Genomic DNA, 18,199 nt, shown 5'->3' with positions numbered 1-18,199 from the left:
AATTCCGTTAAGGTGCTTGCTGCACTATTTAGCAATGCTCAATCCATAATTATAATGGTGAATATGTAAATGTAAATGTGTCAATTTTAAAGGGATGCTAACTATGCGTAATAACAATGATTTCGTGAGAGTAGGGATGACAATGCAGACCTCCCCACCAATTAACGAATTGTTCGAGTTTGATTTTTAGATAGAATAATTCTTGTTCAAACTCTTTTCCTTTTGAACCGGGTGGTTAACAAAAAAAATACTTTTGGGGATATCTTTAAAAAATAAAAACTACCGTTGAGGATAAAATAGTCATTTCGAGAGTGCATGAGAACAAATTTTGAAATTCCCATTTTGCCCTTGTTCGGATCATATAATTGTAAGAAAAACCACATAATTCAGATTATATAATCATAATTACACTTATATATAGGCAATGATCCTAAACTCCTTCCATTTCAACTTTCGCGAACTTTGGCCTAAAAATCACACAAAAACAAAGTGAAAAAAACGACAAAACTTATCAAATAGTTTTTTAAAAATATAAAAATACCATCAAGTTTTTTGAAAAAAATTAAATAATGGTAATGCAAATTTTTTTGGTATTATTTCGAGAATATGAAAAAAGAATTAAAAATGAGTCTAAACGATAGAATTTTGGATTTTGACTGACACAGTTGCGTAAGAAGTACTTTTTAAGAGAGTCTTGTTCTTTGATTTTTTTTTCCTGATTTATGGGCAAGTTTTGAAGGAACCCACACAGTCCCCCTTGATATTGTTACTTGCATTTCCGTGCATATTTGGTATCTATATGAACCCGTGGTTTTGTAAAAACTACAACCTGTAGTTTTTGCCAGTCAAGTAGATCACCGTGATTCTGGCAAAACTACTTGACACCAAACATGGACTCCATTTGTTTTACTTGGATTGTTGTAAGGTGGTATACAAGAATTCATGCGGTCTAATTTTATTTGTTAACTAATAATACTACATACTTTTTTTTTGGGTAGATAGATGAGATGACAAAGCCATCATAAACTCACACACACAAAGTGGAGGTACCGGGGTTCGAACCCTAATCATACATCTGTTGGAACTTGTGTTGGGGGTCTGCTGCAATAACTTGACCAAGAAGATGATGAAGATGAATACGATGAAGTGTGCACATAAATTCCAAAGATTGTTGTATATCTTGATTGTTGGGAAGAGGCTGCTGCACTTGAAACCTGAAAAGTTTAATAGTTATGCATGTAAACTCAAAGCGTATGGGGTTGCCATACTAACCTTTAGGTTCGATTCGCCCCCACCAATAACTGTATATTGGATGCAATAAGGAATGACCGGCGAATCCCCTTCAGGATACTATGAGTTCCTTGACGTGTATTGCACAACCACACCAAGCGTATCTCCTAACAGTATTTTACAGATTTATGATTCCAGCAATTCACTCATGCATTAGAGAATTGATGGATGATTTAGAGTAAGAGAATGATGAAGAATTATGTTGTTAATGTAACAAATTTCTATCCAAAATTGTGTGTTGTAGTGTGTCCAACTAATGCCCAAATGCCAAACATTTATAGTGCATTATATGACCCTTCACATGAGAGAAAACACCCCTTTGACTTGAATCAATGTTATGGTTCATTAAGCACCTTTTTGCCAAAGGTTATCATCATATACACTTGAATCAATGCAAAGGTTCATTAAGCACCCCTTTGCCAAAGGTTCCAATGTATATGAAAGATTCCCATGAAGAGTTACAACTTTTGGTTCTAAAGTGATTCCATTATTTTGGAAATCACCAACAACATCCGACCCAACAATTTCGGCATTTTTCCCAGTTGAGCTAGGACTTATGAGACATAATACTAAATACTTATGATCCAATTTAGATTGTTTTAGTTTTATGATCCAATTTTATAAACCGTATTATGTTTTTTCTTCTTCTTCACAAATACAAAACTGAGTGGGAGAACTTGAAAAAGAGGTGACTAGGCAGAATGGTGTGATCTTAGAGAGGAGGAGAAGGAGACAATCAAACAATTATGCTTTTCACTTGAGCAATATAAGTGTGCATATGTTGAACTTTTTCGGGCATAGGATGATTTACATATGCATTATGGCGGTCTTGACATTACATAGCTTCCTAAGGTTACACTAGTCCTAAGGTTACACTAGTCCCTGTAAAATTGAGGTCTTTTAAGTTTAGTCATTACTTAATTTTAATAGTTCTACATTATGGCGGTCTTGACATTACATAGCTTCCTAAGTTTACACTAGTCCCTGTAAAATTGAGGTCTTTTAAGTTTAGTCCTTACTTAATTTTAATAGTTCTTTTTATCCTATAAAAAAATTATGCACTCGGTATTAGTCCCTGCTCAATTCAAATTTGTTTAATTTATTCTTAAACTCTTAAGTTTTTGAACAATTTTTTTGTAGACGTGTTAAGAACATTACTAAAAGTTCCTCCGCAAAAAAATTTCGCAAAATTTGATTTCTACGTCCATATTTTATTACTTTTATCTTTAACTTTTGTTGTTTTAAAAAAATCATATCTAATTTGTTTCATGTTAAAAAATTCTAAATTTTAGTAATTGAACCTTTCATAGTGAAGGAGAACTAGTGGTCTAAATTCTAAAAATTCTAATTTATATTAATTCACCCAACATTTTGAGTGGTTTAATTTATATTAATTGAAGTTTGAGTGGTTTAATAATTAGTTAAGCAACATTTTGCTTGTGAGGGAGAACTAGTGTTTCCATCCCAGAAAGATTTGGCCTTAGAGAGAAGAAGAGTTTTAAGCTGCAATTTAGAATACAAATATTTTACTTTACTATTATTATTTTTTGACTGGATTTACTTTACTAATTTGTATCCCCTCATTTTGGAATTGTTTTGTTATTTTTATTTTTTTTGTTACAAGAATTGTTATTTCATTTTGGAATTGTTATTTCGATTGATATACTATATGTATGTCTGTCCTCGTGAGATTAACTCAGTTGGTATGAACAATGCATAATATATGGAAGGTCCAGGTTCAAACCCTAGCCACCACAACAAAAAAATACTATAAGTATGATTTGGTGAAAGAAACTTTTAATTTGATCTTTTTCTTCTCAAATTTATGTCAAAATTTACCTCTTCTCTTTAAACTTTAAACAGCAAGATGTTTGGATAAATAACTTTAAACAAAATTTGACCATTTCATTCAGTTTACTCACTTTACAGGTCACTCAAAGGCTCGACAATTCTTCCTCCAACTTATTTGGTTACTTTGTACATGGTTGGTTTGGAATGAACGTAATAATAGACTCCATAATATCCAAACCAACATGGAACAGCTAGTAGAAAAAGTTAAATATCACTTTTTGTGGTGGCTCAAAGGTAATAAGGCCAATTTTATGTACGGTACTCAAAGATGATGGTCGGACCCTTTATTATGTTTGTGTATCGACTGACCTTCGCTTTGACTATTCATTGTATGACTGACTGTTTATAGGGGTGACAGGTCACTCAAAGGCTCGACAATTCTTCCTCCAACTTATTTGGTTACTTTGTACATGGTTGGTTTGGAATGAACGTAATAATAGACTCCATAATATCCAAACCAACATGGAACAGCTAGTAGAAAAAGTTAAATATCACTTTTTGTGGTGGCTCAAAGGTAATAAGGCCAATTTTATGTACGGTACTCAAAGATGATGGTCGGACCCTTTATTATGTTTGGGTATCGACTGACCTTCGCTTTGACTATTCATTGTATGACTGACTGTTTATAGGGGTGACACTTTTAGTACATCTTGTACTTAGGTGCTTCACTACCGTTGTTAATATATTCCATTTTTATGTCTTAAAAAAAAACTTAATTAACGATTTGTTAATAAAAAAGGACAAGAACAATTGAAATTTCTACTAAAAAGGTCAATTGAAATTAATGTTTGACGATTCTTTATCACATATCCTTATTGCAAAATCTACCATTGGATTGTATTATAGATTAAGTATATAAAATTTAACATTCATCTCAAATCATTTGATAATTCAATGAGCTACATCAAATCATTTTTTCATGATTTTTTTTATCAAACGCACTAATTTTGATTTATCTTATTGACAATCAAATGATTCTGATTAATGGAAAATTTAATAGATACAACAACTTATGTGATGATCGTCTTCAACTCAACAGTAAATTTTATAATACAAATATGCAGTAAAAAAATTATGAGTAACATCATAATATATTGAGTTTGACCTTGGTGTGTCATTGACCCTGTCCGAAAAAATAATAAAAATAAAGATAAATTCTACCTAAACTAATACTATATCAAAGAGAAACTTATAAAAAATAAACTAATAGCAACTTCTGAAATCTGAACGTGTCATTTATCATTACTATAAATTCTTTCAAGTATTTGTAAAATGTTGATATAAATTCTTTCAAACACATGCATTTCTCTTCAACATAATTTAATTGAGGAACATTATACAACGTAAGAATATCTAAGTTGCTAGTTAAAGCAACGTATGTAGAAAAGTGTGACAATTTTTAGGACAATATTATCTTTCTTTTTTTTTTTATTGGTAAAAAACAATATAAAAAAAAGAAAAAGAGAGAATAAAAACACAATACGAATATAAAAGAGAAAATAGAAAATTATTTAAAAACTGTCACAAAATAATGGTACAAATATTGTTTCTTTGTATAATTTTTAAAATGCATATTTTTACAGTGAAATTAAAATAATTTAATAATTTCCACTTGAATGCATGATTGCTGGTAGCTGTTATCCAAAATCCAAAAGGAAGCATAGAAGAGAAGAGAAGAGAAGAATGGATAAGAAGCTGTGATTCTCTCTCTTTTCATGCAAACAACATACGGAATGGGTTTCAGTTTAACACAAACCCCTTACACTAATCTTCAACTCCAATTCCACTCTCTATTTTCATCAAAACCGTTTCTCTCTTTGCCATTTCATCAAACATGTCGAGTTCAACCAAAACGCAGCGTTCCGAAGCTTCGCGCTCAATCTGAAAATGGTGCTATGGTCCTTACTTCTGAGGAGGAGAACAAGCTCGATGCTAGTACTTATGGAAGACAGTACTTCCCTCTTGCTGCTGTTATTGGCCAAGTAATTCTTCCTTTTCTTAGCTTTCAACATTTTCTGTATTAATAATCAATTCATACTTGTTATTATGAAAACACTATCTTCATGATTTTACTCATTATTCATTCTTAGAAGGTCAAAATGTATTACTAGTAAATGATAAGTTGTAAGCTACTTGAATTAGCTAGTAAAAATAAGTTATAAGCTCGTGAGAAAATGACAGTTACTAAATGGGTCTTTTTAGTTATATGAGCTTATAAACTAACATATAGTTTATTGTACTTGCCAAATAGACCCATAGTGTGACTATGCTGGATTATATTAATTTTTAAAAATTAAATTCAAAATTAAAGTATATTAGTTTGCATAAACAATGCATTGTTTATTTCAAGTAATGATAGAAGAGTAGGGGAAAATGGTGGACATGTAACAGTTAATTATGTGACTTTTTTCTTTGATGAGGTGTTTTGAAAACCTTACCAACTTTTCAAACGATTTAGGATTAAAAATGTGAATGCGAGTTGAATTTTTGCTGTTGAAGGATGAAGTTTGCAAATTATGGTTGTTATGCAGGATGCTATTAAAACTGCTCTTTTACTTGGGGCTACTGACCCTAGGATTGGAGGGATTGCTATATCAGGAAGGCGAGGAACTGCTAAAACGATAATGGCACGTGGAATGCATGCAATACTTCCGCCTATTGAAGTAGTAGAAGGTTCCATAGCCAATTCAGATCCCTCGTGCCCAGAAGAGTAAGGTCACTGGTTTCTTCCTTTTTTTTTTTTATTGAGAAAAATGTTAGCCAGTTTGGGGAATTGAGAAATAAATAAAATAACTTTACAAGTTTAAGGTGGCATGTTGTCTTTTTACAACATAAAAGTAGATATGAGCTCAAGGGCTAAGGCGTAATACATTGACATTATAATATCATGGGTTGAGTTTAGTCATACTTTCTCAATGGAGCATGATTTGATCATGCATAGTTGATGATGTAGTAACATTGTTAATTGGTTTTATTAAATAAGCAATTGTAAATTTGTTTGATGATGTAGTAACACTGTTAATTGGTTTTATTAAATAAGCAATTGTAAATTTGTGTGTCATCTTTTAGATATACACACTCAGCCTTAGTAGTTAGAACCAGAAGTAACATATCCCTTGAAGTTTTTGTGTTGTGTTCCCCTCTTTTTCTGCCGGAGAATTAATGAATTGATTTCATGTAACCATGATTGACATCACATCTTTGTAATTGGGATGAAGCAATCTTTGTTGATCCCCTTTCTTATTTTTACCTTTAAGTCATTGTTTTAAAAGCTGTCTTAAATTAAGAGTAATATTTGTAGGTGGGAAGATGATCTTGCCCAACGCGTGGAATATGATTCTGATGGAAATATTAAAACTCGTATTGTCAAATCTCCCTTTGTTCAGGTACTATTCAGAGAATAAGCTTTCCATAATGTGATTAAGTTCTAGCATTGACGATTCATTATGTTAATTACTATTTGTGAAGAAATTATTTTTCTATGAAGCATCATAAATTTCTTTATGCTTCAGATTCCTCTTGGAGTCACAGAGGACAGACTCATTGGATCAGTTGATGTTGAGGAGTCTGTGAAGACTGGCACGACTGTTTACCAACCAGGCTTACTTGCTGAAGCTCATAGAGGTGTTCTATATGTTGATGAAATTAATCTTTTGGATGAGGGTATCAGTAATTTGCTCCTTAATGTATTGACTGAAGGAGTAAATATTGTTGAAAGAGAGGGAATCAGCTTTAGGCACCCCTGCAGGCCCCTTCTGATTGCTACCTATAACCCTGACGAGGGTTCTGTTCGTGAACATCTGCTAGATCGCATTGCAATTAACTTGAGGTACTGCTGTGATCTACAATGTTGCTCCTTCAGGATTCTTCATAATTTTCCTCCCTTTACAAGATAGGCCCAAGATCTTGTGTGGCGATGAGGCAAATAAGCTACAAAATTTCATACAACAACAACCAACCCTTATCCCACTGAGTGGGGTTGGAAGCTACAAAATTTCAGATTCAAAATGTCATGAAATCATTATTTTTAAAATACACTGAAACTGTCTTCAAGTGATGAAAATTCTTTCACTTTCCCTGTGTCTTCATTTCCTGCTCCGATTTCTTCCGTATTTGTCTCCTCTTTTCTCTCTCTCTCTCTCTCTCTCTCTCTCTCTCTCTCTCTCTCTCTCTCTCTCTCTCTCTCTCCCCCTCCCGGAAACAACAGCTGGTTCATTGCCAATTTTTACTTTTAGCATTTACAATTTGGCATCTGACATGGTAAGAAAAACCAATTGAAAAACTTTTTAAGCCATCATAGTTTTATAAACTAATAAAAAATGATTGAGTGGTTAAAAAAACCCTGACCTAATACTTAGTTAATTAGATGAGTTATCAAAATTTGACCATCTCCCTTATTTCTAATTATACACCCCTCTGCAGTGCAGATCTTCCAATGAGTTTTGAAAACCGTGTTGCAGCTGTTGGAATTGCGACAGAATTTCAGGATAACTGTGGCGAAGTATTTAAAATGGTTGATGAGGATACAGACAATGCAAAGACACAGGTATGCCTAGGAGGGTAATTAAAGTCATATTGGAAAAGTGAAGAACAGATAGGAAACACTAGGGTTTTTATTGAATATCAATCTCCTTCCTGACTCTGAATCAGGATGATTGCAAAATCACAAGGGAGGATAGAAGAACACGAGTTATAGATAGGTACACATAACCCCAAAAAATTGGAGAGTCCTCGCACTCCCTCGCAAACTTTGCACTAATTGTTTGCACTAAATCCAATCGGATCTCTACTATTTCCTCTTACTATCTATACATTGTTGTTTCTGTATTTCTCCTCTAATTTGGTTGTGATCTCTAATAACTGTTAATACAGTAATCATTAACTTGAACTGGCCCCGGTTTTCACAATAGAAATTATCCAAAATTCTGTTCCCCCTGCTCATCCTTATTCTGCCTACAAAACACGTTTTTAACGTGGGTTCTGCCGACAAGAAAACCTGTAAAGAAGAGCAGCCTGAAGCCCTATGAACGTAATAAATAAAATCACTTAAACTGAAGAGTTACAAGCCACTGTAAGATTGTAAGCATAATGCATAAGTTCACAGTCCTAGTGTCATTTCCACAATGTAAATGACAGTTAAGATAGATGGTGAGGATCTACATAATTTTATCCAAATTGGGTTTTCAGGTCAAGTCCCAGAGGCAAACAATGCAGTTGAGTCTCCGAGCTGAGACTTTGTAAACCTTACCACGAAATTACTAATTTTACCATATATATGCTGTGTTGGTATCTTCTTTATAAATTCCTTTTGTCTATTTTATTTTGGTCTTTTGCTATATAGTTAAATGAACTTCCTAGTTGACAGCTTTTATTTCACAATATAGGCTTTTCTATGTAGATTGACAGCAACAGTTCTATGACTTGATATTTATGAAATGCAGATCATCTTGGCTAGAGAGTATCTCAAGGATGTTACTATTGGCAAAGAACAATTAAAATACCTGGTACTTGAGGCTTTACGAGGTGGTGTCCAGGTAAATGCTCTGTAACAAGTCCTAGGTTTCAGGAGAAGTATTTTATATAGTTAATCTGATTTACACTACATATATCCATTGATTGTGAATTTTTGGACAATTCTTTTTGTTTCTTAAGAGAAGCAATTTTTCTACTGTCTAATGAAGTAAATCACCAAACAGATGTCTTGTTCTTCTATTATATCCAAATCTCTTTTTGTTTGAGAAGGGCATCAAAATCTCTCTTAATAGTATGACTTATAGTTTATCTTGATCTCCCTCTTCCTCTAACCAGGGGCGAATCCTTTCAATGGGATGGGGTAGCTTTGGCTACCCCAAAAAATTTATTTTTATTGAGTCATTAGGTATATTTATATGGTTAGCTACCCCAATAATATAATTTTAGCTACCTCAAACAAATTCATTTGCACAAAAGTAACATAAATTAAAAGGTTAACAAATTATAACTTGATTAATAAACTTATTTGTTTTATTTCGACATTTCGATCTCTATAACAACTATAGAGAAAGCATTTTTAGAAATATAAATTATCAACAGTGAAACATAATAGACGATAATTTAATACAAATAGCTTATTTGTCTACGTTGAAAAAAAATTGTTAATCTATTTAGCAAATATTCAATTATAAATATATTTGACTTCTTCCCTCAAAAAGAAAAATATTCGACTTCTCAAAACCTAATTTTATAGAGATTAAACATATTTGACCTTTAAATTTAATATATAATATTTTAAAATATATAATTTTTCCTTGATTAAAAAAATTATTTGTATTTGGCCCCCTCGTAAAAAATTTCCTAGCTTCGCCGCTGCCTCTAACTATTAGATTACGAATCATCTAGTTTAAACCAATCAAGTGAGCGGGACGAGAAAACATTGCCTCAATAACTGATCATTCTATATTCTCTCATCTACTAACTGTGTTTAGGAGATTATGTGTGCAATATAAATTTTGAAAACACAAGAAACATCGTGTATTAGTGAGACCAAAGAAAGGCTATAGTTTTAAAGGAAATATTCTGGATTCTCTCTCTCTCTCTCTCTCTCTCTCTCTCTCTCTCACATATATATATACACATACATACATGAGGAGGGATATATTGACTCCAAGATTAAGTCTCTAGACTACTCCAATTCCATGCCCTTGATTCTTTTGAATCTAACGTTTTGAAGTTTATTTTATTTGCTCCTCACGTGAACCACCTTAGGCTTCCTTCCTCCTAAACACATTCTCAATTTTTTGTTTAATTCCCAGAAAAATTGAACCTGTTGTGGCCGTTCCCAAGTGGAACTCCATCTATGATTTGAAATCAAATTGCTACGATGCAAATCATAGTGGTCATCTCTCAATTTTTGGTTCTATAGAATTCGTAACCTTGAAATCTGCAATCCACAGGTTTTGAATTTCACAATCATCACAGGCAGTGACGGTTCTACATCGTCAATACTCAAAACACAATAATTAAAAAAAAAGAATTGATATCGTTGGAAAAAAATCCAGAAATTCTACATGAATGGATCAATACAAAACCTGAAAAGAATGAAGTGATATCCTTGGAAAAAATAAAATGATAATGAAAATTGAAATTGGAATATTGAAAATCAAAAGCATTGGCAGAGTGAGGACGACTTTTGGTTGTCGAAGCCACGAAACGTACTGGAGTTTCAAAGGATTGAAACTCATAGATGCAATGCTCAAGAGTTTTGGAAGGAGTAGAAAAACAATACCATAGGGATTATTAGTAATTAATCTTAGCCATTAATTATTATTTAAAGAGTAAATTATACTCCCCTCCCCTAAGAGAAACTTGAATTACACTCCCCTCCCCTAAAGGATGCTTGAATTACAACCCTCTCCCTTAATAATTAAATATGCACTACACTTTAATCTATTTTAACATAAATAAATATTTTTATGATATATACTAATTTTGTATTCAAATTTTGATCTATTTTAATAGGGAAATTTTTTATAATCTATTGTGAATAAAAAATAGGGAAAAATATGTATTCAAATTTTGATTATATTAAAATAGACCCGCAATACTATTTTTTTCGAAGTGTGTTAGATTATTATTATTTTTGCTAGAATATTAGAAATAAATAAAAATTGAGGGAGTAAAGTGTAAATTTTAGAGTAAATTACACTCCCCTCCCCTCAAAGATGCTTGAATTACACTCCCTTCCCTTCTTATGTGAAAATATACACTTCCCTCCCCTCTTATTCAAAATACATTAGAAAATATTTCACTCCCGTCCCTTAAAAGAAGTTTGAATTACACTCCCCTCCCTTCTTATGTTAAAATCTACGCTTTAGTCCCTCAATAATTTTTTTTTTTTATTTCTAATAATCTAGCAATAGCATACTTCAAAAAAGATAATAGCATTGCAGGTTCATTTTAATATAATCAAAATTTGAATACATATCTTTCTCTATTTTTTATTCACAAATTCATTAACATATAGTTTTAAATCCTGTTATAAAATATGAAACAAGCCAAAATAAAATTAAAATATGTGAAAAATTACTAAAGTCGATTAAGTATGGTTATTTAAAAGTGAATTTTAAACTCTAAATTATAAAATTAATAACAAAATATTTAAATTTGATTGTCATTGACATTTAGATTATAAAGAAACAAATTTATATTTTTTAAATGGTGATTCAAAATTAATATATATTATAAAAATAATTATTTATGTTAAAATAGATTAAAGTGTAGTCCATATTTAATTATTAAGGGAGGGGGTTGTTTATTCAAGCATCTTATAGGAGAGGGGAGTATAAATTTTACTTTTCAAGGGAGGGGGAGTGTATATTTTAACACAAGAGGGGAGGGGGAGTGAAATTCAAGTATCTTTGAGGGGAGGGGGGGGGGGGGGGGGGTGTAATTTACTCTAAATTTTAACTTAAGAGGGGAATGTAATTCAAGCTTCTCTTTGGGGAGGGGAGTGAAATGTTTTCAAATATGTTTTGAATAAGAGGGGAAAGGAGTGTATATTTTAACATAAGAGGGGAGGAGAGTGTAATTCAAGCATATTTGAGGGGAGGGGAGTGTAATCTCTGTGTGTGTGTGTGTGTAATACTGATTACTTTACTGAGGTCATTAAATACCATTTCTTTTTTATTCCTTAAAAAGGTGTTAGAACTGGTATCTCTATTCAAATAAAGTAGGATAGGAGCAGAAATTGTAGGATAAATCCTCTGCAGAATGGTCTTAAAACAGAGGATATAGATTTATTATTGCAATCACACACCAGAACATAAAGGAAAGTCTATAGAGACAGGCATAGTAACACACAACTGGTTCCCTATTTATTACAATTCTTGAAACACATAACTGCTAACACACAAATGTAACTGCATAACTACCTAACTAAGATACCACCTTAACCTGCCTGGTTCTCCTATGATATTTATTAATTACGCGTGGTCTAACACAAGGCTCTTCTTTCTCTGAAACTGTTATGTGCTTTAGCATTAACTGTGAGTATATTTGATGTCATCATATTTGTTACAGTGTATAGTGAGAAAGAGGAATAGCTATGCAGTATAATAGAGAATAGAGGTTTCAGTGCTATGTATAATTTAAAAATTGACTTGGTGATACCATGGAAGAGTTTAAACAAAAGTTTGAAACATAAGTGACATGAAAATTTTCAATCTATAAATACTCCATTTAACAGAAAAAATTCATCACTCGTCAGAGCTGATATCCTTTGCCGCGTGGTCTGATAATTTAAGTACTTGTTATGAACTGCAGGGACACAGAGCTGAGCTGTATGCTGCTCGTGTTGCTAAGTGTTTAGCTGCTCTGGAGGGACGTGAAAAGGTTTACGCGGATGACCTTAAAAAAGCCGTAAGCTTTCTTTGAAATTTAAATGCTGGCTCTACTGTTCTTATGGTCTCCTCCTATGAACATAACCACTATGCGTCAATAGTTTGAAGTATGGAGGTTTTTCCATGCCTTTCCTATCATCCATGAACACTTAGTGGTCAATAATTAGCCTGTGTCCCACACATTTAAAATATAAATTTGTCTAGTTACTTTAATTTGTTTCAAATAAATGTGATGTAGCTAAATATTTGCCACTAATTGTTTTTAGTCCCGACAGCCTGTTAAAAAGGAAGGGTGAAAAAATAATATCCTTGAGTTATGCATCCAAAAGATTCATAATTTGATTTTGCTGTTATATTGAAACATTTGCAAAATTATTGATACTTTGTTTAAATATAATTTTATTTCCTCGGCCTTCTGTTTTCGAGCTTTGTGATATTCTGTTTCTGTGAAGTGAAAAGAATATAAAGTTTTAAAAGAAATTTATTTGAGCTGAAATAATTTTCCACTCTAAAATTATTATCTCTACAAATCACAGCATCTTTGATTAATTGGACAACAATTTGATCCTTAATTGTCTATATTATAATGAAGAATAGAAATTCAATATTCTTTGACTTAATTTAAAGGTTTTTTCTTTGTTCTAGAAGGAGACTGAGATGCTGAAGTATAGGGTTTTATCCTGGTTTTAGCTCTACCTCTATGTATCTCTCTGCGTGCGAGTGTGTTTGTGTGCGTGCATGAGAGAGAGAGAGAGAGACTCATTGTGAATAGTATAATCAAACTTGATCTCGGTTAGGCCCTTTATATGTATTTATGCTCGAAGAATTTTGATTAAGTACAAGAATCACTGTGAATGGTGTAATCAAACTTGATCTCAGCCCAATAATACTCATCACGTAGTTGTCGTTACTACTTTTCAAAATTAAAGAGTCCATCTGATAAATTGTTTGTCGTATATTTTGTAATTCAGGTAGAATTGGTCATTCTCCCCCGGTCAATTGTTACTGATAATCCACCTGAGCAACAAAATCAGCCGCCTCCGCCTCCACCGCCTCCACAAAACCAAGAATCCAATGAAGAACAGAATGAAGAAGAAGACAAAGAGGAAGAAGAAGAAGAGGAGGTTAAGTTAAATCATCTTTCAAAATGTTAAATAAAAATTTGAGGACAGTCTCTTTATGAAAGTAATAAAATTTTGCTCATTCACAGCCGAGTATTAACCATGTCAAGTACAGTGGGTTTCCTATCTTTTGAAATGAATGTTTATATACGGACTTATTTGCGTAACTTGTTACTGAAAAATGAATAGGAATGTTCGGCAACAGTTCTTCTGAAGTAAACATCCACCTCACCGTACCTATATAATTTGTATATTCTCTTTCTGAACAGGATGACAAGGATGAAGAGAAGGAAGAACAGCAAGAACAATTACCTGAAGAATTTATCTTTGATGCTGAAGGGGGCTTGGTGGATGAAAAACTTCTCTTCTTTGCCCAACAAGCACAGAGGCGCCGTGGGAAGGCTGGAAGGGCAAAAAATGTTATATTTTCAGAGGACAGAGGCCGATATATCAAGCCAATGCTTCCAAAGGTACTCCTCACACCATTCGTTTGTTATACGACTACAACTGAAAGATAAAACATCAAATATATTTAGCTGGTTTGCAGTTTATAATTTTTTCTTGGAAGTTTGGTGAGCGGCAATCGGGTATAAAATCAAATGATTTGATCGATTCATATCAACTTGCATATATGTCACGGCATTCTAATCGAATCACTTTTTTTTTTTTTTTTTTTAAACAAAAGTAACAAAAATTAAATAAAAAACAGAGATACAAAGACTGGGGGGGACATATATGTCACGGCATTCTAATCGAACCACTTTTACAATGCCCTGTTAAGTAATTATCTTTGATGATCAAAACTATTTCACTTTCGTTACAAGTTCTCGTTGAATATGTTTTTCCCCCGCTAAATGATGCTACTGTTTGCAGGGTCCTGTAAAGAGATTAGCAGTTGATGCAACCCTTAGAGCTGCTGCACCTTATCAAAAGTTGCGAAGGGAAAAAGACACTGAAAACCGTAGAAAAGTATTTGTTGAAAAAACTGACATGAGGGCAAAGAGAATGGCACGTAAAGCAGGAGCATTGGTACATATGTTATCTCACTTCAGAACTTGCATTTACAGTAATTAATTATAATAAGAATAAGGGTTAAATATGTTTTTAGTCCTTACATTTTGCGCCTCTTTGAAGAATAGTCCCTACATTTCATTAAATGTTTTTAAAATCCTCACATTTTATCTCCGTTATCAAAATTAGTCCCTGCTGTTAATTCTCTAACAAAATACTGATGTGGCAGTTAGTGGGTCCCAATTATTTTAAGGTTAAATATGTTTTTGGTCCCTACAATTTGCGTGACTTTGAAGAATAGTCCTTATTATTTTAGGGATTTTAAAAACATTTATTGAAATGTAAGGACTATTTTTCAAAGTCACGCAAAATGTAGGGATCAAAAACATATTTAACCTTAAAATAATTGGGACCCACTAACTGCCACATCATCATTCCGTTAGAGAATTAACAACAGGGACTAATTTTGATAACGGAGATAAATGTGAGTATTTTCAAAACATTTAATGAAATGTAGGGACTATTCTTCAAAGGGCGTAAAATGTAAGGACTAAAAACATATTTAACCCTAAGAATAATAATAATAATAATATTACATAGAATTATTTTACTATATAACCTCTAATCTTCCCCGATCTTCATCCTATCTATTCTAAAATATTCTCAACTTTCCTTAATGTCCTTTAATTCTTCTTTATAATCTGTACCCTCATCAGTCTTGATCACTTTAATTTTCTAAACTTTTAAGGATGCATAGGTGTTAATGTATATGAACTTATGAAGTTAACAATTGTTACATCAAACTGTAAATATCGTTGATCTTGACATTATGCAATTTGTTTTAGACTCTTAGTGTCTTACTGTCTATACAATTTATTATTAGTAATTAATCCATTCTGTTTTTACATCCATATTGTTCCTGACTAATTAATTTTGCATCAAAGACCTTTATTTTACTTGGCTTGTATGGAATATAATATAAATCTCCAGTTTGCTCTGACAATACTTACTACAGAAATATGGAATTGTTTATCAGCAAGCTTTTATACTATTGTTTAAAAAATAACCTGAATTGTTGTAGGTGATATTTGTGGTTGATGCCAGTGGAAGCATGGCATTGAACAGGATGCAGAATGCAAAAGGTGCAGCACTTAAGCTTCTGGCAGAAAGTTATACAAGCAGGGATCAGGTTCGTAATTTTTAACATTCATTGTTTGTTTCTTTATAATTTAACGGTTAACAAAAATGAGGCTTTATATTATGTCAGAGATTACATATGCCCATCCACTATTTGGGTTTCGTATAAGAATTATCAGACAGAACTCGAAAAAATAAATTTTTCATCATTCAAATACGGCATATATACCCACCTAAGGAGAACAGTTACTTTGTCACCTGAGAACTCAAGCAGTTTATAAATTATAACTATTCTTTACTTCCTTGGGTGTGCGGAAGTTGATACCTGTTATTTTCAGAGGTTACAGATATGTATAACTGTATATTTGCTAATCCTTGAACCAGAATCACTGTATTAGAAAAGAACAATGACAATAAGTTTGATTTGTTTATATGATTCATTATATACACCTAACCTTAACATATCAGAGTTTAAGTGGTGATATTTGTTGGACTAAACATAAAAGAAGATTCATGATATTATTGATATAATTACTATTCTGGTTAAATAGGTATCAATAATTCCTTTCCGTGGAGATTCAGCTGAAGTTCTTCTGCCACCTTCTAGATCGATTGCAATGGCTAGGAAACGTCTTGAAAGGCTTCCGTGTGGTGGAGGGTCACCCCTTGCCCATGGTCTTACCACGGTATGCAGATCTTTAGCATCTCATGTTTAGTATAGTAATATATTTAAAATTTAAACAAACACAAGTTCTACCGAGGTCAAATGTAGAAAGCAACGTTATTCTGAACCTGTTTTTAATATTTTTAATGATGATTTCCAACTATTGACATGTTTAAGGAATTGACATTACCACTTATTTGCAAATGACAATGGCAGTAAACTCAAAGCAGTAGAGAGATGGACAATGTCAGTTTAGATCTTTGCTTATATTGTCTTTTCTGATTAAGAAATGTTAAAATCAGTTTGGTCTTTCATGAATCAGAAGTTGACTTTGTCCCTCAATATTTCTTTTGCTGAATCTTAAACTTATTTTTCTGAAAATGTCTAGGCTGTTAGGGTTGGATTAAATGCAGAGAAAAGTGGCGATGTTGGACGTATAATGATTGTTGCAATCACTGATGGCCGAGCCAACATATCTTTAAAAAGGTCAACTGATCCTGAAGCTGCTGCCGCTACTGATGCCCCTAAACCTACATCACAAGACTTGAAGGTACGGCTAAGCTTTGTAATCAGACAAATTTTTGACGTCCAAATGAGATAAACCATCTCCTTAGTAACCAAATAAACGAAAATATAAACCTATAACTTTCATTTCATGTATGGTGGGTAGCTATTTATGGGTAGAAGCCATTTATATTGAATTCAAGACAAGTAATACAATTTCCTTTGAGGTTCCAATATCTATTTTTCCCACTTTGAGAGGTTTGTCAACATATTAGACGCTACACATTTTGTTGTCTTCTTAATCTCCTTTTTTGAGGGGAAAAATTGTTATGTTTTATCCTTAATTTTTTTTTTTTGAATAAGCATTACTTTCATTTCACAGTCTTCCTAAATCTGCATAAATTCACAGGATTTTACATATTACATGTTCACTTCCAACTTCTGTCAGTCTGAACTAACTACTGACTCTGTTTTAATGAAGGATGAAATTCTTGAGGTGGCTGGGAAGATATATAAATCAGGAATGTCTCTCCTTGTCATTGACACTGAAAACAAGTTTGTCTCAACAGGTTTCGCGAAGGAGATTGCTAGAGTTGCTCAAGGTTTGTGCAGTGCTATTTTACTGAATAAACATGTTTAGTTCTGATATAGAAGAAAATTATGTTCATAAATTTTTCACTGCAGGGAAGTACTATTATTTGCCAAATGCTTCGGATGCTGTTGTCTCGATGGCAACAAGGGAAGCATTATCAGCTTTGAAGAGTTCATAAAACTGAATGAGACGCAACCAAGCTTGACACCTTCCCATACCAATTTTTTTACATGATGTTATTGTAAATTGCACAACTATAAATGACTGGTGGGAAGAAAGCATATTCAAACCGTAATTAATCAGATTTTTTTTAGTTTGTGACTGAGATTTGCTGCAAGTATATATTTTTCTAACTTGTGAGGAGGGTTGAGCAGTCTGGATGAGTTTATAGGTTCAAGTCCTTTTGTCATTATGGAGTAAAAAGTGTTCAGTTATCCATAAACAAAAGCGTTCTAGAAATAAGATTCCAAAATTGGGTATACGGACTAAAGAGGTAGTGTATTGGAAAAAAGTGCAAATACTAAAGCTTTTTTTTTTTTTTAGTATTACTTTTCCCACTCTATAGAATTCTCGCGCACCCTATTTTTTTTTTCCAAAAATGCCCTTGATGTTTCTGGATTTTATAATCCGGAATGGTGTTTTCCTTTGTTAA

The 18,199-nt window shown here is 32.7% G+C and overlaps 1 protein-coding gene across 1 annotated transcript; it reads left to right on the top strand.

The window, feature by feature from the left end:
- The first annotated feature begins 4,767 nt into the window (after window positions 1–4,767).
- Window positions 4,768–17,872, top strand: ALB1 (ALBINA 1). The gene is made up of 15 exons (XM_085712395.1): window positions 4,768–5,123; window positions 5,673–5,851; window positions 6,443–6,527; window positions 6,654–6,970; window positions 7,564–7,687; window positions 8,583–8,675; window positions 12,442–12,537; window positions 13,490–13,642; window positions 13,909–14,109; window positions 14,513–14,668; window positions 15,732–15,839; window positions 16,339–16,473; window positions 16,840–17,001; window positions 17,437–17,557; window positions 17,640–17,872. Exons 1-15 carry the CDS (start codon window positions 4,857–4,859, stop codon window positions 17,723–17,725), a joined length of 2,283 nt encoding a protein of 760 aa, XP_085568521.1. The 5' UTR covers window positions 4,768–4,856; the 3' UTR covers window positions 17,726–17,872.
- Window positions 17,873–18,199: the final 327 nt, after the last annotated feature.

This window comes from Medicago sativa, chromosome 5, assembly GCF_051527215.1.
Source record: "Medicago sativa cultivar Bolivia chromosome 5, Bolivia_mono, whole genome shotgun sequence".
Lineage (NCBI taxonomy): Eukaryota > Viridiplantae > Streptophyta > Magnoliopsida > Fabales > Fabaceae > Medicago > Medicago sativa.
The sequence above is the reverse complement of the archived record's forward strand: the minus strand, read 5'-3'. Positions and strand labels throughout refer to the sequence as shown.